This window comes from Oxyura jamaicensis, assembly GCF_011077185.1.
Source record: "Oxyura jamaicensis isolate SHBP4307 breed ruddy duck chromosome 4 unlocalized genomic scaffold, BPBGC_Ojam_1.0 oxy4_random_OJ72816, whole genome shotgun sequence".
Lineage (NCBI taxonomy): Eukaryota > Metazoa > Chordata > Aves > Anseriformes > Anatidae > Oxyura > Oxyura jamaicensis.
In genome coordinates this window covers 196,174-220,446 of record NW_023303850.1, presented here as the reverse complement: position 1 = coordinate 220,446, position 24,273 = coordinate 196,174, and the positions used below count along the sequence as shown (strand labels likewise).

Sequence of the window (24,273 nt, the reverse complement as noted above, 5' to 3'; positions counted from 1 at the left end):
TGCCACCACAGGCACTGACTGAACACTAATGCAAGCTGAGTCACTTCAAAGACAGTCCATCATCAGCCACTTGTTGGTATCCATTAGAAACCACTCTGCAGCGCTGTAATACAGTCTATTGCCCCTTATTATCATTGCTGTCAGCAGAGTTGATTCCCCTGTATGCCGTCAGAGAAGAACAGGGGTATAAACAGCAAAAGAAAGAAAGAGGCAGAGAGAGAAAAAAAGACAACCACTTACTTGATATTGTCAAGACATCCAGATTCGGGTTTCAGTATGGCAGTATGATGAAACATTTTATAGAGAGCAATCCCAAGGAAGATTACATTAAGCTGCAAAAGAGAGAAGGGGAAAAAAATGGTTACATGACACGGCAGAACGCGATGGGGAGAAAGTCAGCCTCTCCTCTGTAACAGATGAGTTGCTTTAGAAAATTAGCTCTCACTACAGTTTTATACAGACTGAATCACAGAAAATTGCCAAGCGTTTTATAAGGTGACCTGGCCTGTAGAGTGTGGAGCAGCGATGCCACAGCTTTACCAAAGCTGTGGTGCTGGGTGTGTTACTGATATAGGGCTGGTTCCAACATCAACTGTAGTGCTTCAAATGACGTTATAGAAAATGAAAAGCAGTTGCTCTAATGGCTCATCTGTGTCTGGGAGGTGTACTATTGCAAATAGTCACTCAAAGCTTCTTGCTTAGTTAGCCCCATAGAAATCAAACCCCAAAAAGCATCTTTTTCTGTGAATTTCTGTGACTTTGTCTTTTAAATATGTTCTAATAGGGGAGACGGGCAGGGAAATTGCTGTTGTTGATGATGCTTAGCAATGCAATGTTGAAAAAAAAGAGTTTGATTTGTTCAGTAAGAGACATGATTCTGTTTCAATGCCTTAGTGCTAATAGGGCCACCAGTTCCTGGAAAAGAGTTTCCAAAAGCCTGGATCAGTGTTTTAGACATTATCAGAAAGGGAAGATATATTTTCATTAATGCACTGCTTACGGGGGGAAAAAAACAACACAACAGTTCTGGTTAGTGGTTCAGCCCCCTCCCTGATGCGGAGGGCTGCTGAACTGGTCCCCAGTTGCCGGAGGACCAGGGACAATGTCTGCATTGACGTGAGAGTGCCTGGTTTGCTGCATTAGTCAAACCCCCACCTATTCAAAACAAGGGATGGTTTATTTAAGCCATATTGTAGTGATTAAAGTTTGAGAAAACTCCAGCTGTCTCTAAAGTTGTGTGCTCTACCTTGCCGCGGTGTTAGCTGATACACTGGCAGCGTGCTAACTGTGAAGTCACAGGAGTTCCAACTTCTGCAGGGGAGGAAAGAAAGCCCATAAAACCTCTCTTCCAGTTCAGGCTTTATTTCATCCCCCCCATCTCAGATTTCCCTTTCTGCAGGATACGTATACAGGTTTATTCGAGTTCAAGAGGGGGGACAGCAAGTGGCACCAAGGCAGCTGGGCACTGCTACGCATCCAGCAGTACAAACTAACCTGTCTGAGCACCCGCTCTGAGGCAGTGTCCACAGCACATACCACATGCCCTCCCCTCCCTGTTTTGATCAAGTGTTTCACAATGCAAAGAGCCTCCCGTAACGAGCATCTAATTGCTTGTGCCAGGTGGGGTCACAGAAGAACATGCCTTTCTCAAATTAATCTGTGTAAATTAAAGATACAGAGTAAAGGGACAGCAAAAGTTTTATTTCTTGACCTGAGAGATGGAGTAGTTAATTAGGAGTTCTTACCATAATTATCAAGGTCGCTGGTCCTATAAAGCTCCAAATGAAGTAGGTGTCAAGTCGGAGCCAACATCTGTAATGAAACACAGGGGAGAGAAGGCATTCAAGGACTGCACCCAGGACATACATCAAGAGTGAGCGAGTGACAGAGAAGAATGTGAGCTGCAAAACACGCCGGTGGGAGACAGGAAATATTACATTGCTTGTTCATTTAAATGCTGAATTATGTGCCCAATTTCTGACACTGCTATTGATGGAGTAAGATAATTACCTCTGGAGGAAGGAGGGGGAAAATGGCACGAGGCCTAGTTGCTATGGCTTTCTGTGTCAGTTGGAAAAAAAACTTAAAACCGTTTTTTTTACGGAAGGAGTCCGATGAGCAGCCGTGGAGCTTCTTCGCTTTAAGCTCAGCTTTCCTCTCCAGCCCCTGATGCAACACAAGCTGTCTGTCAGCTGTCAAGCGAGATGACATTTCTCCATCAAGCAGATCGGAGCAAATTTGGTGCAAACAGGAAGCACGATTTTGCTAACAGAAGGCTGAAGGTTTAATTAGGTTCAGCAACTTCCTCTTTAGAGCGTTTTATTTCCCTGAATCTCCAGAGTGTTTTGTTTCCACTAATGTTTCGAGCGTTGCATATGGTCTGTGCTATTCCATGAAGTTGATTCATGGCCTAAAACTAAATTATTAATCGCTTAATTTCAGCTGCATTTAATACTCCCCCCATTTTTTAGGCCCCTGGGAAATTACATTTCCATTCCTAGTTCATTCCGGGCGACAGGAAGATAAAATGGAAGTGACTGGTTACAAGACAGATGAATGTAAATTCTAAGAAAGTTTCACATGATGTTTAAAATAATAATATCTGGTCGTGTTTGCGACGCTGCAAATCACAGCTCCATTTATACGCAGAGGACTAAGAAAGCGTAAAAACACTCCTATACTAAACGTCCAATGAAATTTCATAATTAGATAAGCGACAGGAGCTGTATATATGAATCTGTCATGGTGGATGAGACAGCGATTCTCACAAATGACAGCTCCAGTGCATGTGCTGATTTTTTTCCCTTCCAATGGACTTTGAAACAAGCAGAAAGGTTTGTGCCAGCAGCCCCACAGCAGAGATCAACACGAGTCTTCTGCTGAGAGAATAAAACATGCCCTGAGACACAATGACTGGGAAAAGTCAAGATATGAATAAATTCAAGGATGTAGATAAAGCTTCCCATTTCCCTCCCTGACTATATACATTTTGGGTCTCAGCAGCCTTAAAGAAGTATCAATGTTTACGATCATACCCGTATTTATCACAAATTAAAATACAGTCACTTCCACGACACCACTCCCGAACTGACTCCGCAGCTGTTCATCAAAAATCCTGATGTGACTGCATCCAAACCGTGATGCGAGCGGCAAGCAGAGGGGCCTTCAGAGCGATTGCATGGAAATCTTGTTTCCTCCACGGCTGCTGAAGTTCACGGTGATTTAGATGCAGCTGGTGATGGAGCAACACGAGTGACTCTAAAGTATTTCAGCCTGATTTCCTATAGGAAAGGGTTTATGCGATCATGACATCTGTGCATCACCCATAATAATGCCTGAAATGTCAGCCAATTGCAACTCGATTTGACAGAGGAATAGAGGTTTCAGGGATAATGAAGTACCTGTAAAGAGTCCCCCTGCCACGAAAAAAGATGTTTGCATAGCAGCAGCTCACGCATTATGGGACATTTAAGTCTTAATACCTACCCCATCCCACAGGGAAACAAAAATTACCTAGTGCTTATGCCTCAGCTGCCAAACATTAAACGGGAAATGTGCAGCCCCACAACTTCTTCCCACTGATAGGGGTGCTGGGTGGATTTTTTTTTTTTTTTTAATGACAAAATTTTGAACCTTTTTGCAAATTTATCATCCACAAAATCCCCCAGCCCTGCTGCACGGGCGTTGGGAGCACGATGCATTGCAATTGCCCAACCACTCAGTTTTCTTTCGGCATGAAGTGCAAGACGTTTCTCAGAAAGCCAATGGAGGATGAAAGGCATAAAACCTCTCCCCATTCCTTAAAATACATTGGCTAGCCACATGGTCACAGCTGATGCAGCTGGTTTTGATCACGAAGAGATTGGGACACAGGGAAAACCCGCACCTCTTTGCCTACACCCAAGCCCGGCCTCGCCTCTGGGACGGATCCCATATCCCAGCTCCTGGATTCCCCACGGATCCTAGGACTGAAACACAACAAGATGAGAGAAGAGCTGTGCCACGCAGAGCAAAGAAGTGTGAAGCAACTGGTTCCTTCCCTGCTAGCCAAATGAACTTTCTTGCCTTCCCCTAAAAAGCTGTCCCTGTGGGTAAGCAGCGCAATGCAGTGACGATGGAGGGGTCCCATGGATGGCAAGCAGCCAAGAAGGCAAGTCAGGGATTTGTTATGCTGGCACACAAAGGTCCTGCTCTCCAGCCACGTGGGGCAGACACTGAGCAGAACGGTCCCCATCCCCCGAGAGGCAGGTTCATGTGAGCAAGAATGAGAACACAGCTTGCAAAAAAAAATAAGCAGAATGGGCTTTCTCGCCTCTGCACGCTTTAAGGAAGGCGATGCGGTTTTTTTATTTGTTTGAATAGAAAAATTGACTTTCTATGAAACCACGTATGCCAGTCAGTGCTGGGCGACTGAACGGAAAGCGGCAGGGTTGCATCTAATCCACATGGGGATTTTAAAAAGCCAGGCTTCTCGTGGTCATCGGCGAGCGGTGCAACCCTGAACCCATTTAAGTCCAACCTCATTAAAAATGCAAATTAAGAACAAAACATCAAAACACAGGCGCCCTGCCAGTTCTGTTGCAGAGATGTAAATTGCTAATCAGACAAGTACCACACTGAGCTTTTCTTCCCTTAAAGACAAAACCACACGCACAATGAGCTGCATAAATGAGCTCCTTGAAACAAGGAAGCAATCAGGCAACTCACTTCCAAAAAGTTGCTAATCTTGGGCTGCCGAGTTACTTCTGACCCCCATGCACAGCTGCACTGTGAGCACGGACTTGCTTATTACAAGCTTCTACTCTGCTGCCGTTAAGCAAATGAGCTGCTTCAGGGCTCAGCACAATGCAGAGCAGATTATTTGCACATCCACGGATGGGGAAACGCTGCTCCAGAGCCCATTACCGTTCGGAAGAGTCGCACCAGCATAGTCAGTGCTGTGCCTGTAATGAGTTCCGTGGAGCTGCTTTCCTTTACTTTTTAATTTCCTCCTTTTCCACAATGACAAGCCGCTATATTCACCTACAGCTTTTTCGAAGTAATAAAGACTACAAAGAGTTTGCTCGATTTTCTGCATGAAGAGAAATCAAATACTAAACTATCCCCGGTGTGTATTAAATATAACCAATAAACAATCATTAGCTGCCATTGGACCATAAAACGCGAAGAGCCCTAACATATCATGTTGTTCAGGGGAGTTCAGCAGTTCGTTTCACATGGCCATACAGCCTCCTTGGCTGTGTGTGGTAATGGGATATGTATGAACAAGCCGTGCCTTTCAGGGGTGCAATATATGCTCTCCAGCATCCCCATTGCTCACGCTTCCTCCGCCAAATACCCAGCACAAGCACTGAAAATCCAACAAGTTCATGGGGCCATCCAAGAAGTACCGTGTTGGTAGGAGCTATTTTCCAGCAACATTAACATGCAAGTGATGTCGGCAGCTGGCTGATGGAGTTGGAGGCTGTGTATATACACCAGGCTTTCATCTTGCTTTATGACAGCTGGATTTCTTGCCACGTATATCCTGCTTTATAGCATACCAAGGAGTGGAGGGAGAGAAACAATAGAGAGATTCCTGGCACGATGAATTTGATCACCAGTAGATGAATATACCTACAAGTACGTTTTGTAAAATATATTGAGTCATTCAAAGCATAGCTGCTCTCCTCCGAGATTTGTAATAGGCATTGATATAAAACCCAGGGCAGTATGTAATATGGCGTAGCTTTTAACTGTCAATTTTGGACAGCCTGCTACTTGAGCAGGTCTTCTCACAGGGAAGCTGCTAAAGTCTTAATCCAGGTTTTTACTGAATTTTAAACATGAATTATTTTCACACAACAACAGCAACTGCAAATACGATTTTTCCTCTGCATTTTGCAGCACTGCCCACTACAATGCTTGACATAGATGTGGACAGGAGATAAATGGATTTGGTTAACACACAGGACAAGGCAAGTGCAGTTTTTAAAACTGCAATCCTGATGTCATGTTTTTTGCAGCAAAACTTGAGACATGACCATTTAAGACTCAGCAGCTGATTTGTTACAGCCTTCAGATCGTGATGTTTGCTTTCAGTTATTTTTGATTTTCTCATGCTGCTGAAAAGACCTGGTCTGTAAGAAATGTCCACCCGGAGGTTCATGTGAGCACTGCCAGAATCACCTGTGGTCTCCTGACCTCAGTGTCTGCAGTGGGGCTTACCTGCTTTTCACATTTACTTTAGAAATGACAGTCAGAATGAGGTGAGATGCAACACTTCTGATGAATTTGGGCAAAAGGGCAAACAAGGCTCAGCTTGCTCATGTGAATAGTCCCAGCTGACCTGAACGGGATGGTCTTTTAATGTAATCGCTATGCTGCTGCCTGGTTATAGCATCGAACTAATTAGCCCTAAATCTTCTGCTGTGGGTGATTTGAGCTGCTCTTAAACAAACAATAATAAAAAGGGAAGAATCAATGCCAATTTTTGGAATAATTAACCGTAAGACAATATCTTGACTGGGTAGCTACTCCAAAATATCAATATGAACAGCGGGGCAGAAAATCACAAGCACCAACAGATGAGCAAAGAAACAGAAAGAAGAACTGTTTTTGACTGTATTTGCCTGTTTTTGACTACATAATGTAGGCACGAAGGTTGAATTTAGAAAGGAAAATGAAATCAAGAGACCCTACATGGGGTGTCTAAGCAAATCCTTCTGATATGTATGAAGGGTGGCACCAAATGCCAGCCAAGAAACAAATAACACTAACAGATCCATAAGTCCTGCTTAAACAAATGCAATAAATAATGGAGGGAGGCAAGTAATATATTCCAGAGGATGTTTTACAAAACCCGGCAAAACCAAGCAACTTCTTGCAATCAAATTATGTATGCCTGGCATATAGTTCACTACAAATTCTAATCAGTTCTACCCTTCTAATAACATTACACAGAAAAATACATCATCATCCATCAACCAGATGGAGCATGATAGTTATACAAAACATATTGTATGTTTTTTAGTTTTCCAGTATGAGAACATGATAAAATTGTGCACTCTAGAATTAGAGATTATAAATAAATATTTTAGGCTCTACAAATCTCTGTAAATATTTATTTGCAAAATATTGTATATACATGTTTAGTCATTAAAAATACTACTTTATGCTGTGGGGAGGGAGAGAGCTTTTGCTGGCAGAGGCATATGACTGCTGGCTCATCAACACAAAGACAGCAAAGTTTTGTTGTTCACCTCCAGTGAATTTCAGCTAACTTTCTACTTGTACCACCTGCGTATGGAAATATTTGGCCTGGGAAAAGGCAGCATCTTCTACGGAATATGTTTATTTTGCTGTACTTCAGAAAGGAACTTATACACACTTATAGGAGTGGAAATGTTGCAGCAATGCAAAGCTGCCATGGTGCTTTATGGGCGCCATGGTTAGGTGCCATATGTTACCTGCATGCCTGTCACACCTTACATCTGTATGTGGTTGTCCCTGCAAAACACCCAGACTGACTTTGCGAAGATGGGAGAGACGCAAATCAACCCAACTCTGATGCAGCACTGTTGTCCCATGTCCAAAGTGATACCCTGGGCTTGGGGAATTCTTTTAACGGCAAGAAATTCTCAATACCCAACAGCGACAGAGCACTGTAAAACGATGTGTTCGGTGCTACTTTTCATCAAAAACTAGCTGCTGTAATGGGTTTTCTTGGTGGACAGCACAAAGCATTGGGAAAGTATACAAAAGAATTGCTGCGGTGCTGAACTCCTGCAACAGAAATCACGGGGTGAACAGCGTGGGAGGCAGCCAGGAAAGGAAGCCTGTGCCTCGTCATCCAAGTTTTTCCCTGAGGGCACTGAACCACCAGGCTGCCGAACAGACTGGTGGAGATGCAGCTCCAGCAATGGCAGATGCAAAAGAGCATCTCAGCTGGCCTTCCAGGGGTCTGGACTCATGGCCCTTCGGCTCTCATGTGTCCTCAGTAGAAACACCACAGCAGGAACAAATTTGCCTGAAGGGACAATCAGACTATTGAGGCAGAATGTTTCAATACCTGATTTATTGGGCGATTATATATCCCTCAAAACAGGACGTGAACAGCAGAGGCAAAAAAGCAGGAATCAACTGATGGAAACACTCTCACCTACTACACAAATTCCAGAAACTGCACTTGGATGTTCTGCTACTTTTTCTCTAACCCATAGGCCTGTCAAAATAGGATATGCTACCTGAGATAAATTGGTAGAGCTCCATTAAAACTTACTCCCTCTTGCCCTCATCCTGGGTGGGCCATGTCCTTTCCACAAAGTATGACAAACACAAATTTAGGTTGCTATTCTCCCACTCATGGAAGAAACACGATGCAAATATCCAGCTGTGATCGACCCTACCTATTGGCACAGTACTGGATCGGGAGCAGCTCCACCGTACTACAGTGGAGCTGCTAGAAAGAATCAGGTTCATATATGCCAATAAGGTTTGCAGGCAAAAATTTTGCAGTTAGATTTAACAAAATATCAACTACTGCCATGGCCTGACCCAACCTATGCTAAAAAAGAGCTTTCAAAACGCCACTGGCTCATTGCTACTTGTGCCTTCAGACTGAGCTCTTAACCAAGTTAAAATGACAAAGGAAAGGCAGCCTGACAAGGGAAAGCAACAAATAAAATAAAATAACATCAATAAAAATACATTGTTAGTGCTATTGTAACAAAGCTGGCAAAGAAATCAAAGGCTCAATTTTCCCTTTGTTTTCTATTAGACGGTGTTGCTGAGCATCTAAATTGTGCTTTGATACCAGCTTCAGCAATACTGAAGACATTTAAGAATATTCATAATGGTAAGTGATGTAGTTGTTCTGATTCGCAGAGAGGGTAATGTACCCTACAGTCACCACCTAGCTGGGCCTCCAAGCAAAATAATTTGATAGAACACTGGAAAAAGAAGAAGGCAATGTCTCATCATCTATGTGAGAAATACTCTTCGGTTAGAGAAAAAGGATGACCTGCCTGATACAGGACCAAAGTGAGACTTGGGCTGTCTGGGCAGAGACTTGGGACAGCCACTTCTGCTGGTATTACCGAATGATGTGACGAAATTTTCCCCAGCAGAATTTCCCAGGAAAACACCTTTGAAAATCTCTTCATGGTGGGGAACAGTCCATGATCATGGACTACACAGAGCTATGCCTCCCAGTTGAGTGCTGCCTGCTCAAGCAGCTTTCACGTGGTGCATCTCCAGCCTTTTGGCTTCCCTTTGTCCTCCCCTCTCCCATCCTCCAGCCCAGATCCAAGCAATGCCAAGCCCCACTCACACTTTGTCCGTGCCATAGCTCCGGTAGTCCACTGCTGCTGACACAGCCACAATCAGTGCAGGCATGCCGTAGCCGACCAAATAGAAGTACTTCCTCCGGGAGTGTTCACTCTCAAAAACCTCCACCAGCATAATGTAGAGCTGCACCCCCTCCAGGAACATCCAGGTGAAAGCCGCCAGGAAGAAGAAGTGCAGGAGGGCAGCAAAGACAGCACAAGCAATCTGCAGACAGGTTTAAAAGAGCAAGAGAAGGTGTTTGTGCTATGCTAACTTAATGCAACAGTCAAGATTACATCCAGATAGGCTCTTAGTGGGAAGTTTAATAAGAATGAGGGAGTTCGCCTCCAAAGTAAGAACTTTTTTTTTCACTTGGGAAATGTATAAGAACTATTTCCAATGAGACACATCTGTGCATACAAACCATATTCCAATAGACAAAAGGAGGTATGTATGTAATCTGGCAAATAAACATATAAAGCTGTGTGTAGAATAAGCACATTTTAATAACCTGTTGATTAAATACATACACGCACATTATTTACAAACAAAGTGCATACGGACTCTGAAATGAGCACAGACCTTTTCCATCATTCCTGTGATCTGAGTCAGGCCCTCGGATCCCAATGTGTCTCCAGGGAACGTGCGTGTGTGTATACATATATTTACGTTTCTGACTGGTGTGTGTGTTGACAGACAGAGTCATGAATGCATGCGTACATGTGCAAAAGTGTGCAGACTAGATCATAACCACCCCAACACACCAGGGTTTTGTCTGTAGATTCACAAAAGCTGTGTTTCTGCTTCCAAATTTTCCCCATCGACTATTTTTGTCTGGGTGACTTTCCAAATGTCAATATGCCCTGTGAATATCCTTGGGTGCTGTGGGGACACAGTTGGATGTGTGCTGGGGGCTTCCCAACAGTTATAGTGAGAGGAAGGGAGTTAGGCAAAGGGATTTGAAAAGCTGGAAGGACTATGAAAAATCCATTCCAGTTCTATGAAGAAGGCCTTTTCTTTTTCAAAAACTGAACAGCAACATGCTTTCTAGAATTAAACAGATGCAGAAAGGCATCATTTAGGGAATAACTTTTCCCACTCATCCAGGAAGAAATCTCAAGACAGCTAATATTAGCAAGCGTCTTGGTCTTCTTTTGGTAATTAAGATCTGATATCCAATTAACAACCTCACCCTGCAAGGACTCATGCATGAGATTAAGGCAGCACTGGAATATATCCCACTCCATGACCACAAACATCCTGTATGCAGAGGTGAGAGTGCACTTTCTGCTCCCTCCTGCAGTGGGAGCACAAAATGCTTTGCCTCTTACCGGCTGGTCAGTTCGGTTGATGCCAATGAGGAAGAGGAGTTCTGCTACAAAGAGGCTGATGCACAAGTTCTTGTGAATCGTGTTGCGGTCACTCTGCAGCCCACGGAAGAAGCAGAAGGTGAAGATGCAGATCAGGAGGCAGACGAGTGACAGGAGGATGCCAACCCACGTGATAAAGTCCAGGAGCAGGTCATGTACTGCATCGCTGTGCTGGAGATAAAACAACAACAACAAAAAGATCAGTCACGTGCTGTATGATTCCTAACTCATCCCAGGCAAAGAGTGAGGTTGTCTGAGACACTTCCCCGAATATTTTTACCCAGTCACCAAGCTGTGGCACATGGGACTAGTTTTGGCTAGAATAGAGTTAATTGACTTCCTAGCAGCTGGTATGGTGCTGTGTTTTGGATTTAGGACAAGATCTATTTTTCACAAACACGGCAAACACGAGGACACACTGTCTAAAGAACCATCACACACTTTGATTAGGTGTAAAAATGTTTCATATGAACAACATTGTGGAGACGAAAACCACAAGTCTGTTACAACCATTTACCAACAGTCAAAAAAGACTCCCTTTAAACATCCACAGAGGTGTATGAGCTTGAAGGGTTTGGACAGAAAAAGATCGCTTAAATGTCTTGTCTTTCTTTTCACTTGGGAAAGAGAAGGGAATTTTGAAACCCTGGAGCTCTGTTTTAAAACTCCTGGGAAGTCAGACTGAACCCTGGAACACTACCCAGAAGAAAAGACATCACTTTTCACATTAATTTTGTTTTAAATTGAAACAGAACAGCAATTTGAAGATGGTCTGGAAAGTCCCCTGTGCTGAACCTGTAACATGGATTTACCCAAGCCATGCAAACATGTCCATGCAGTGGACAAGTTAGGAAACCCAGCAATAAAGTTTTGCAAAGGGCAGCATAGGTGTGCTTGGGTTCTGCTGATAAACCTCTGGATTGCTCCTGGGCTTGCGCTGCATTTACTTCCCCCAAAAAGGAGGGGGTGCTGAGACCCTAACACCGAGGGTATTCCACCACCTTACTAAGGCTGTAAAAGTCACCAGTGACTCCACAGGTTTCCACCAGATGTGGTGAAATTAGAGATATCATTACTTAGTAAAATGTAAACAAGAAATGAGAAATATATGGTGAGTTACAAAGAGGCTGCTCGGGGCTAAGTGGTTAGAGTCAATGAGCTGAGGGAAAGATTGCCTGGAATCTCCGGGGCCTTTTCAACAAGACCTGAGAGCCTTGAAACCCAGCTTTGTGGTCCACCAGCTTGTGTTATAAATGCTATTCAAATTCTCCCCACTTCTGGCATTTTGATGACTTCGGCATTATATCGGCTGGCAAATACAATAGTGTCACACTTCAAAAAGCCAGGACAAACTGGAAACATTTTCCTCCCTGTAGGATAAAAGCCTATGACAGATGGAGGGAAAAGGTGATTAATTTATCCATTTTCTTTGCCTGCCTGCCAATGATAAAGCCACATCAAATGTCAGGCCTTTCCTGATATACACTCTGCTATGTCAGCACCCGTGAGCAGCAACTCAAACCTTTCAGCTCTTTGGCTTTATCAGCGTGAGTGATAGGCATCAAATGATAATGAAAGAAGGGGAGTGACTTTCCCCTCCATCTCTTCCACGATGGAAGTTTTCTTTCCAGGAAGACTCCCTGGAGGAGGTGGAGAGATGAGGGCTCCCTTCCCCAAATGTTCTTTCAGTTCTTTTTGAGCATTTCTGATCTCTAATGAGCTAAGGGTCTCAAGTACAATAGAGAGGCAAGAAACTCTCGTGTGCTTCCTGCAGACCATGATAGAAATGCCTATTACATCCAGCTACTTCAGCAGCACCCAGAAAAACAAGAAGATGAAGTGCACATCATTTTCCTGGTGGCTGTGCATTGCTTCATCTCGGTGCTGTTCCAGCTCATCCATCCCTCTTAACTCAGTGCAAAAAAATGTTAATGCAAACATCGTGTCTTGCAAATCACTTTCTTTCTCTGAGGCTGCCGGGGAATAGCAAGATAACATCCCCCTGAGCAGTGCCAGCTCACCTGGTTAGATGGACCTGCTAAGCAGAAGTGACAGAAGGCTCTGGGACCGGTAGGTGGGTGGATATAAGGAGAAGGCAACCACATGATTTGGAAGACTGAGTGACACAAGGCCAATGGCACAGACTCGCATATTCCAAGGCAAAGCTAGCCTGGCACAAGGAACACTCTCAGAGCATCTTCTTCTGCCTGAAGCAAACCTCACAAGGCCTCAGCTCCTGCACCTCTATCAAGAAATCACTGCTCTACTGACACGAAAACACAATGCAGGATTACGGGTGGTGTTCCTTCTGGAAAGGACTCCTGCTACCTGTACAGAGCATGGGCCTCAGGGAGGGGCTGCTTGCCCACGACGCCCACCCTACTTAGCAAGGAAGGCCAACTTCATTCCTGTATTATTGTTATCACTCCTACTGCTCTTCTTTTTAATATTAATCATAATGTTAATTCTGTTTTTACGTACATCACACCCATCCCTGGAGGACCGGGAAACGACCAGAAAAACAACTTCATAATTACAACCTCCTCCCCAACCTCAACAAACTCGCAAAAGAACAAACAAGGAGGAATAATAACAATAAACTGGGAACAAGAGCAATTTAAAAACACCTCAGGGCAAAAAAAAAATAATAATTTAAAAAAAAGACAAACCAAAAACATTTGCAGCTATTCTTGTAAAGTCCAAGAGAAGAAGTGGGACAGATTTCAAAGACTAGGTGTGCTGCATCTCGTTTGGGATAACCATTTTTGGGTGCCACAGCAGAATCCCCAGGGCAGTGACTGGATAAGCACCGGTTTTCTTTCCCTGGCGGTGTCACCTGTCCCTTGGCCAGATACATCCAGAGCTTTCACACGAGCAAGTCCAACAAAAGGGTGTTCTCATTTTTGCTGGAGACCAAAGCCTGCAAAATACTGTGCTGCCAACAGGTCACAGAGGGTGTGCCAGCTTCAGGAATACTGTGGAAAAAGGAGTAATTGGGTTAATTGCTCCTCAGTATCACGAGATTATCCTTGCCACCACCTATATCACGGCATGACAAATGAGGCAAAAACATACCTGGTTTGTACAAAAGCACGGGGCTTTGCAGAGTTAAGTATGATAAATAACATGCTAAGATTTTGTACCTGTGTCACAACGTCCGAGCCCATCACCCTGACCACAGAGACCCACAGAACAACAAATTCTTCTCTTTGCCCTGTTCCTGCCCAGCACTGTTCAAGCATTCCCTGACCAAGGACAGAATAGCTTCGATACAGGCACTAATGACATCCTTCCAGAACTCTGCAAGTCCTAAGGTCCCTGAGGCACGTGAAGTGCATCTGAAACCACTGGTGTGTTGGTAACAGTCACCTTGTGCTTCTCAATAATCTCCTGAAGACCTTGGCAAGCAGAAGAGCCCATGGGAGATGACAGATGTCAGGACAAGGGACAATTTTCTGACAGTATCAATCCAACACCACCTTGCCCAAACACGTCACGACTTTCAAGACTGGTGCTACATGACCCAGGATGCAAGCCGCTGAGTTTTGTTACTGCTAAAATGATGCTAACTTTAAAGATAAGTTGACACACAGATTATTTTCAGCACAGGAACAGCTTCATAAGTAAACTGTGCAAAACCTCCCAGGTGGATTTATCCCTTTGAATTCCATAACTGCCGGGCAGGCTTAAAAGACAGCAGCAAAGTTTGCACGAGCACTGTAAAAACAGAAATAAAATAATCCACTTCAGTCAAAGGGTTTCTCTATTAATTTTTACATCTGCAGTTTGGGCATGAGCCTGACCCAAAATCTCAGCGAAGGAAGAGCTCCCTGGCTTTGGAATAAAGCCCTGCTTTTGCTCCAGAGAGGCCAAGAGCGCTGGTGGAAGGGAGCACTGATGGGAAGCTTTGCAGGAGGAGTTACAGGAGCGCTGGTGGCCACCACTACAGGGTGAGCAGGCAGCCGAGATATTATCCGGGCTGTGAAATCAATGAGCAGCTCTGGCAGTGCCTGCACACCAGAGCTGAGCTAATAAAAACAAATCCCAGGGAATGTCAGCTTATGACAGAATGGCTCTCCCCGAGATGAACAGCCATTTCCTCCCTTATTAAAAACATCAGTAGAAGAAAACAGCAGCCAAACTGAGCTGCCAGCAGCAAAGGACACATTCCTTTGCCTAATCTGTCCCTTCAGGAAAGGAAAGAGTAATATGTTTGGGGGTGGAGGAATAGGCAAGCAGTAAATAAAAACACAGTGTCATGGACTTGCTCAGATACGACTCCTTGGTGCCCAGCAGGAGCTGGCAGTGCAGGGCTGGGCAGAGACCCAAGTGGGACAGATCTGAACTCCTGCACATTGCTAATGCTGCTCCTCAGATTTGTGGCTCTCCAGAGCCGCGTGGGCTCCCTCTGCCCTTTTTCCCCATCGCTGGTGTCAAGAGAGGATTACTGCTACAGCTTTGCTGTAATGCTTCGTGGCTAAGTACAAAGGACTTTACAAGCAAATGGTTTTGTAGATATGCCAGAAGTGTCAGCTGGGCTACACAGACTGGGAGGAGACCCCAAGGGTTCCTGTGACATGTCTGTGCTGCCTGACGGCACCACTTGCCGTGGTTATGCAGGCACGAGAGGTTTCAAGGGGGCTTGAAATCCATGGCTATGCAGGACATGCGCTGGAGGGATCCCACTGCTCTAGCACCCATCCTGTCCTTCCTTTCTGTCCCTCTGCTCCACAAGGACACAGCAGCCACCAAGCAGGTAGTACCCCCTCTGTATTCTGCAAAGGCAGCACATCTCTCTCCTGCTGTCACAGGCACTGCCAGGACCTAATCCAGGAACAGAAGAATTTCATTCCCACCTGAAGCCCCTGTGCAATGTCACTGACTCCTGACTGCAGTCACTGAAAATAAGGCTCGGGTCCCAGAGCACTAATGCAAGGTCGCCTTTCCTCTCCTCGTCTTAGTCCTCACAGATGTTTTTGCATTCTGCACAGACCGCACAACCCGTCCTCCTGCTCCTCTGCCTTTCTTGGTGGATGAAGTCCTTCTGCCAGAACCCTTTCCCACAAACTTCTCCCCCAAATGCAAAAGCCAGACACAGCATCCAGCACAAGCCACTGAGCCCTTCACTGCCAGAAGAAAGAGATACAAGGTCATGTACAGACATAAATGGGTGCAGGTCTCACCTCACCATGCATTACAGACCATGCTGTGGATGTAGGGTGTGGAAAGAGCTTGGGGTTTCCATCTCATTTGCTGACACTGCTGCAGCTTCCCTGTGGCAAGGAGAGACTTGGTTGTGTGACGCAGCGAAGCATCGGTTGTGTGAAGTGGCTCGGGCCAGTGATTGCAACGTCCTGGCCCTCTCCCATGCTGGCTGGAGTTAGTAAAGCAGCACAGCTTTGCTTACTCATAAGGCATCTCTAGCCCAAGAAATGAGCTACGGCAGCGGTGCCAAGCTCACACTGCAGATGTCTAGCCAGCCAAGCTGCTGGCTCGTTAGCTTGAGTTCCCAGCAAAATCTGGTCACAGCATCGGCAGCTTCTGCTGTCGCACACTGATGGCCTTACCCAGCCTGGCTCCAGGAGACAGCTGGGACATGGCTGTGCCACACCATGACCTTCCCTTCAGTCCTCCAGTGCTACACTTTCTAAGGTAATGAACAGCACAAGCTGTGCTCTCATCTGCTATCTCATCCTGCTTATTCTGGTAAGAGCCACAGCATAATCTTCCCCTATCTTTATTCACCTCATTCACCTCTTTCAAAACCGTGACTTGAACTGGTTGCCGAAGAGCAATCCAAACGGTTAAGACACACAATGAGCCTGAAAAATGAATAATGTCTTTCATAGCCTAAAATCTGACCAAGGGGGAGCTTGCCTTGAACCTTACACTTAGTGAGAAAGGAAGGTGGTGGCAATAAATAGGGCAAGGCTTAGTGCTTGTGAACAGGAGCTATTTCAACGAGGAATTTTACAACGGAGGGGTGATGCAGTCCCCACTCTGCGACACAGTTCCTTACCAAGGGTCTAGCCACAGCTCACAAGTCAGAGAGCCAAGAAGGACGATGCAAAGTAAATAAATACTCACTGGACTGGTGGGAAAGGAAGCCATGGCTGGTAAGCTTCTGTGTGCTCAAATTTCTAGCACCTGTAAGTGCAGAGCTCAGAAACTGCAAATTCAGTAAGCAGCAGATTCCATGGTTCAGTCTAAAACTTTTTGAAGCTAGACTCTACATTTTTTTTTCAGGCTAGACACCCCAGAGTTACCTGAGCAGATCTGCATCAATACTTCAGGGAATGCCCAGATGCTGACCAGCAAGAAAGTCCAATTGGCAGAACAAGGACTAGCAAGACAGAGCTACAGCTCAGTTCAAAACAGTGTGCGTTAAACTGAGGGCTGGGAACTTAAGGAACTCCCTGCAGTGATTTACTCGCCTACCTAGACAAAAAGCTCAAGGGTTGCCACCGGTTACCACTCTGAATCGACCCTGTAGGCATAGATTACTTGACCTAATAGATTCACCATAGATAATTTCTGTGATTCATGACAGGGCAGTCAGAGAGCACGCTAGATATTCTTAACAACAAGGTTTGGGTAGTTTTCCAAGAGAGGCTAGACAAATGCTAACATCATTTTGTAGGTAAAACATTCAAAGCAAAGCAGTATGCAGTATATAACTGAATGTGCCTTTTACATCTTATTCTTGCAGTTCATCGGTGTCACAGATTTCTATTCCTAACGCAAATACTGCTGTATCTGGAATTTTCAAATCTCATTCAAGACAAGCAGATTTAATAACTTCTCTGCTTAATTAAAACAGTTCTTATTTAATAACCTTACAATAAGCTACGTATTGCAATGTGTAACATACCTTTTTTTGAGAAATAACACTTTTGATGGTACAAAATGATTTGTCTTGCGAAATTCATCATATAACGGTTTCAGTAATTTAATTCTGCAGTTAGTGTTTTTGCAATCCTTCACCCACTTCTGCTTTCATTCACTGCTGTTTAATCCCACAAGTGCTAATATATGGATAAGACAGCACTGCAATAACTTTAGCTTGCTCTTTTTATCTGAAATGGCTGTATTGCTTTAGGCAATGGACCACTGCATTCCGTTTAGACTTCATATATTTTTATTCCTTACTCTCCTCAGCTTGCCTTATGCTTCCATTCCCCAAATAATTAGCATGATGTAATGTGTGTGTGGTATTGAATAACATTTGAAAGCTTCAGATTAATTGCTAGAGTTAAAACACCTTTCTTTTTTTTTTCCCTTTTCCTTTTAGTTTTATTTATTTTTATATTTATTTAAAGAAGAGTAAGCTCTGGCACTCACTACACACTGATAAGCAACATTTATCAACCCTAAGGTACCTTTGTTTATTCCGTTTTGGGTGATTTTTAATTGCATTTTCCCACTAGCTCTGAACTTGTTTTCTGGCTGCATATTTTTCCCATGGTACATTTAAGATGCATCTGCTATAATTATTATGATGCAAAGCGCAAGCTTATATGAAAAACAGCTTGTAAATTTTGAGAAGTAACTCTGCAGCAATTACATAGGAAGAATGGCTTATTTAACTATGGGCTTTCTCCCATGGCATGGGAACCTCTATGTTTTTATAGCATTTAAGGGTCATAATGATCATCTCACTGATACAAACGATAGATAGATATTTCACATACACCTCACCCATGTTGAATGTATCTCATAATTTAGCAAAATATCCACGAGACTGCAATAATCTTCCTATAAAACAAGCCAAATGCACTTCCCAGCTGATGAAAAGAGTGATTTGTTTCCAAGTCTTACATTCTCTCTCCAAAGAGAGGTTCCCGTTTGCTCTAGAAAATTGTCCAAAAGGGCAGGGACCACTATGGGTCCATAAGGTCAACCCTTGCTGGGAGGAAGCATGAGCAAAGTCCAGCTCCCAGGTCACTACATGCATGCTGTTCTCTTCCCATGCTACAGAGGACCCTGACAGCAGCCTAAGGGGTACCGCAGGTACCCGCGGTGCGCTGCTCTTCCCCGCAGCTATACACCCTGACTGTGCGCATAGCAGGCCCTTGGGTTGGGGCACTTTTATTTACCCTGCTGAAATATATTTGTCCCGGTCCTGGAAAAGAATGTCTACGGTAGGATTTTTCTAGGCATGCCTGTTTTCCGTGGCCACGCTTTCTAAAACAAAGTCATTTCCAGGGGGTTAATTCTTCTAGGTGCCTCCAAGTCACTGTGCATGTAAATCAAGTCTGCAGGGAGGCTTTCTGTTGGGGTGCATAGGCAAATCCGAGCCCAACTTATTTTAACAGGCATAAAGCACCTTCAAAAGTAAAACCCCCTCCCCTTAATGGAAGTCCTATTAAGACTGGAATTGATACCAGCAACTTCGTCTCTTGATGCATACCAATAAATCCCTGCCACCCATGGTCAGCCAATGTCATTTTCTGCCCCTCTGGACAAAGACATATTGCTGTGTCATGCTGAGAGCCAGATGGCCATCAATCACCTGCTCAACGGTGCTACCTTCCAACTCCGCCTTGCCACATACGCACTGCTAGTAATTAAATCCCAGCCCACAGCTCCCAGAACAGCCACCGAGGTCTCCTCAGGAGAACACGCTCTTTTGCCATGCTATCAGGGAGGGAGATCATTCATGACCAGAAATGACACTTGTCAGATTGGTACTGCCTTTTGATTAAGGAGCAGGACTCAGATGTCCACTTGCCACGCCGTGTGGTGTTCAGTCCTATTAGGTAAGGTTTTGAGAATACTCATTACAGTGAAGAAACTACGGTTTCAAAAACCTACTAAACTGAAGTCAGTAAATTACAGATCTTGATTACAGAAGGAAATTGTTTTTGTGGCAAAACTTCCAGAATACGATTCACTGTGTACATGCCAGTCACATTTAGTGACCCTAGACACTGACTAAAATGCCACTGTGTGAGGTCCTGCACAAGCAGCATCCTTTCCCCAAGGACTGTCCTAATGCCTTTTTGTACAAAACACAAGACAACAAAAAAACAGTGAAGTATGCATGCAAGATATGAGTGTGAGTCAATGGATGACAACAATCCCCATTTATTTTTAAACTACCACCTGTGGTGGTTTTACTCAGCTGGACAGCTAAGCTCCACCACAACCACTCTCTCACTCCCAGGGAAGGGGGGAGAAAGTATGATGAAAAGGGCTCAAGGATTGAGATAAGGACAGGGAGGTCACTCAACAGTCATTGTCATGGGCAAAACAGACTCAGCACAGGGAGATTAATGTAATTTTTCACCTATTACTAACAAGCTAGAGAAGTGAGGAACTGAAAGCAAACTAAAAACACCTTCCCCCCAACCACCCTCTTCTACCTCCTCCTCCTGAGCAGTGCAGGGGAACGGCTATGGGGGCTGTGGTCAGTCCCTGATGCTTTGTCTCCGCTGCTCCTTCACGGCCCCTCTCTGCCCCTGCTCCACATGGGGTCCCTCCCACGGGATGCTGTCCTTCCCGAACTGATCCTGCCGGGGCTGCCCACAGGCAGCAGCTCTTCAACAACTGCTCCCACCCGGCTCCGTACCGCGGGGTCCATCCCCCAGGAGCAAACTGCTCCAGCACAGGTCCCCCACGAGCAGCAGCTCCCCAAGACCCCCTGCTCCTGCGTGGGCTCCTCTCCACGGGCTGCAGCTCCGGCCCAGGGCCTGCTCCTGCGGGGGCTCTCCATGAGCTTCAGCCTCCTCCAGGCCACATCCACCTGCTCCACCGGGGGCTCCTCCACAGGCTGCAGCGTGGAGATCTGCTCCATGTGGGACCCATGGGCTGCAGGGGGACAGCCTGCTGCACCAGGGGCCTCTCCACAGGCCACAGGGGAACTGCTGCTGCCTGCCTGGAGCACCTCCTGCCCTCCTGCTGCACTCACCTAGGGGGCTGCAGGGCTGCTTCTCACTCCTCTCTCTCCCAGCAGATGTTGCACAGCAGTTTTTCCTCTTTCTTAAGTATGGTCTCATGAAGCTGCAAACAATATTGCTTATTGACTCGTCTCTGGCCAGCAGCAAGTCCCTGTGGAGCCAGATGAAACTGGCCCTTATCTGACATGGGGCAGCTTCTGGACTCTTCTCACAGAGGCCACCCCAGCAGCCCCCTGCTACCAAACCCTTGCCACATAAACCCAATACACCACTTCTCCAAACCAGCAGGTATTTGGATAGCAAAACTTTAAATTCAACTCATTGCAACGGAATAAGAAATGATACATGTTACTTCCATTATTTGCCTCAAGTTAGCCATAAGGCCATTTCCACCAGCAGACCAGAGGAAGATGGTACAATGAGGAAGAGCAAGGTGCTGAGTAGCTGGAGGGAAGAGCTACGGATGTTTGCAGGGCAAACACTTGCCCTCACCCTGAGACTGGCATGATCAGTAAGACAGACATGCCAGGAAGCTGTCCGGTTGTACCAGAGTCAAGAAAGTGGGGCCAATTTGGCTGTTAAATCAGTGATATTTTGGCTTCAGCTAAACGACAAAACATGACCTGAAAATCTTGAGAGCACTCACTAACACCCAAAATATCCGTGGGCAGATAGCACAGTGGTTTGGCACTCAGGAAGCTTCCAGTTGTAGGTCTTTCCAACCTGTTGGATGAGCATGGGCAAGCAAGGGTCTTGCTTTTTTTCTTTCTGCAAGATGAGATAACACCAGCACTCCTAGTCTAGTGTGGTTCAGGTGAAATGCCATGCAGACAAGGCTGACCTACTTGAAGTTTGGGAAGAGACCTGTTCAGCGCTAGCCCGTATCTGCATCATGCAGTACGGCTCATGTTCATTCACACCAGTGGAGTGGAAAGCTATCTGCATTTCCCAGGTGCAACCTCTGACTTTGGTGACTCAGGTATATCTGTTAAATCCAGGCAGGTGATAACCAGACAAACATACATTTCTTGTGAAAATTCAAGCAGTTGGGGGAAACTGGCAAAAATGGACTTAGACTGCCGAATACTATTATCCTGTAAGCATGTGCTCTGAGTAGGGCATTTCTTCAGACAACCCCCAGGATAATGCCATAGCCATTTGATGACACATCTCCTGGACTGGTAGTGAATCATGCAGAATACAATGAATATGTCATTCTGCAGCAGCAGATCCATCCTGTCCTTCTCAGCTGGACCCAGCTGTTGTGGCAAATGAGCCGCCAGGCTCTCATTTCTTTTTTGTAGAGCTTTGGTCATGCATGACAGTGCTTTAAAATATATTTTATTGCAGCTCTTCACATTCCTCTTCAGATTATTAAGTGAAACAAAAATATACAAAGGAATGACACTGGAAGACTATTTAAGAAAAGTTTTTTTTAAATTATAATAGCTTTTGTGGTTATGCAGCCATGGAAGTGGCTCTGAAATATTCTGCCCGCACAGAAGCTCCTACAGGATCTAGCTCAGAACAGTGAATTCTGCAGTGGTGCCAGGCACACAAAATGGAGACATTACAACACAGAAAATCATGAAGACAAAGTCCTTCAGGAATCAGGGCTTTCTCTTCTTTCTACATCAGGTGAGATAGTTTTCAACTAAAGACTGCCAAGACAGCTCAGGAAATGAAGGACTGACTCAACCAAAAAAAATCCCAACTGAAAATCTCGTATTTTCAGGAGTAACTTCATTAGCCCCAGTGGGGATAGTCATGTGAGAAACCAGCATTACACCACGGACCTAAATGCAGGCAAAGGAACTAACTGCTCATGTACCAGCCTTGGGTGGATGGACAACCCAGACAGGATGGTGTAATAGCTTCCTTTTTTTATGTGTAGCTTGCTGCCACATAGTGAGACACAGAGAATGTATCTTTAGCTGGTGGCTGGAAAAAACAGCTCCACGCATGCACCTCACAAATAAGTGCAGCATTGTATTTGCCCTGCAAGCAGGGCACCTGACTCACACCCCACAAGGCAGGATCTGTCTGATCCTGTCCCACCACCCATGGCGCTCTCTACTCCCTGATGGCACAGTAAGGACCCCACAAGCAAGGACCCAGCCAGTTCTGGACCAGTAAAGCAAAGGATGTGGTACTAATGGTCAATTCTGCTCACTTGTCTTCTGCAGCTCTGAACTTCCCAGGCCAAGAGCTCAGTGCAGCATTTGCATAGATGTGACTGTCTCCTTTTTCACTATATTGCAGAAAGAAGGTTTACAGGAGGTATTTCCCACCATTTGTTGGTGTGAGTTGCCATCACACAGTAATTTCCCTGAGCAGGTGCCCTTTGTAGGAGTCACACATAAATTGTGTTATATTAGCCACTTTTTCTGACCAGTCCATTGGCAGCCCATTTGCAATGCCTACCTTCACTTCCACGTGTGCCATCAGTACTGCAAAGTTGGTTAGGTGATTACACGAGCACGTGGTATGTGTCTTGTTAGTTGTCAGGAGGCGACATCCTTGGGTGGACCAATACCCTGTCATTGTACGCTTGGTATAGCTCCAGAACGAACAGTTTGGATTGAAATTTTCTTCTGACTGCTGCGGGGAAGCAATGAGTAAATGCAGTAAAATGATAGGGTTTCAGAGATTTCTAAATGCGTTATTTATTTTTTTTTCCCAGAGGTATTTTGTAACTCTTACCCTTTAATTTTAGATAAATAATCAGCAATGACTTAGATGTCAAGTATTACTTGTCGACACCAGAGAAAGTTAGGTTGTTTCTGCTCTGTTTGCTAATGCAAACTTAGTTCTTTGTTCTTGATTAATTTCAGACATAGACTAAATTCAGCTCTAAAAACCAGATTGCTTCATTTGCATTGCAGAGCAGAGAAATTAATTGCTTTAAGCAATCAACTTTTGCAATGACTGTGCTTGGCTAATAGGACTAGCTGTCCTCTTTCACTGTAATTCCACTTTCCTCTAATATCCCCTGCCACCATGATAAAATAACATTATGGCCCATTCTAATATATTGTTAGTTTTTAATTACAGAATGACGTGTGTCAGCAACTGAGCAATGGACATCAGCTCCAAGGAGACTTTCGTTACTTTTATTAATGCAATGTAAAAGAGACATTCGCCATAAATAACGCAAAGTGCAGAGGAAAAAATGTATAATTCTAAATCTAATCAAGGTCTGCTGGGGGCCTCAGATCAGCCAACTTTTGTGGCACTTTGTTTTAGAAATTGAAAAGAAAAATAAAAAAAAGCTTTTCAAACTTACTCACCTTGATATGCTTGACAGTAAACACCACGGGATCAGCTAGATAAACCTTATTGCTGAACTCTTTGTTTATTGCTGCCGTGATGACAGGTGAGTTGACAATGACAGAGTGATTAGTCGACATTGCTTCTGTTCCTAATTTCATGCTGGCATTCTCCGTGGAGAGATAGGTGCCCAGATTGTTGTACAGCACAAAGGCCACCCTGATTTCACCTAGAAGGATAGTGAGAAGTTTGATATCCAGGTCATCGCACTAAGTTTTGTTTTAGATGACAAACCTCTTCTTTGAACCAACTTTAAAACTTTTTTTGAGAAAATGTTAAAAGGACCAAGACGTGGCATATGAAAATTCACTTTCTCCTGCCTATTCCAATGAGGACCATGAGGTGCGATAGGAGGTCCAAGGATGAGA

The 24,273-nt window shown here is 44.8% G+C and overlaps 1 protein-coding gene across 11 annotated transcripts in view; it reads right to left on the bottom strand.

Moving 5' to 3' along the window:
• Positions 1–24,273, bottom strand: part of LOC118157205 (adhesion G protein-coupled receptor L3) — a 212,123-nt gene that overhangs the window by 48,201 nt on the left and 139,649 nt on the right. For all 11 annotated transcript variants that reach the window (XM_035311459.1, XM_035311460.1, XM_035311462.1 and 8 more), the window contains 6 exons: positions 23,866–24,074; positions 23,000–23,176; positions 10,638–10,847; positions 9,311–9,531; positions 1,746–1,812; positions 241–332 (listed from right to left, as the gene is read on the bottom strand). In XM_035311459.1, the coding sequence (XP_035167350.1) occupies positions 241–332; positions 1,746–1,812; positions 9,311–9,531; positions 10,638–10,847; positions 23,000–23,176; positions 23,866–24,074 (976 nt within the window). The remainder of the gene's footprint in view (positions 1–240; positions 333–1,745; positions 1,813–9,310; positions 9,532–10,637; positions 10,848–22,999; positions 23,177–23,865; positions 24,075–24,273) is intronic.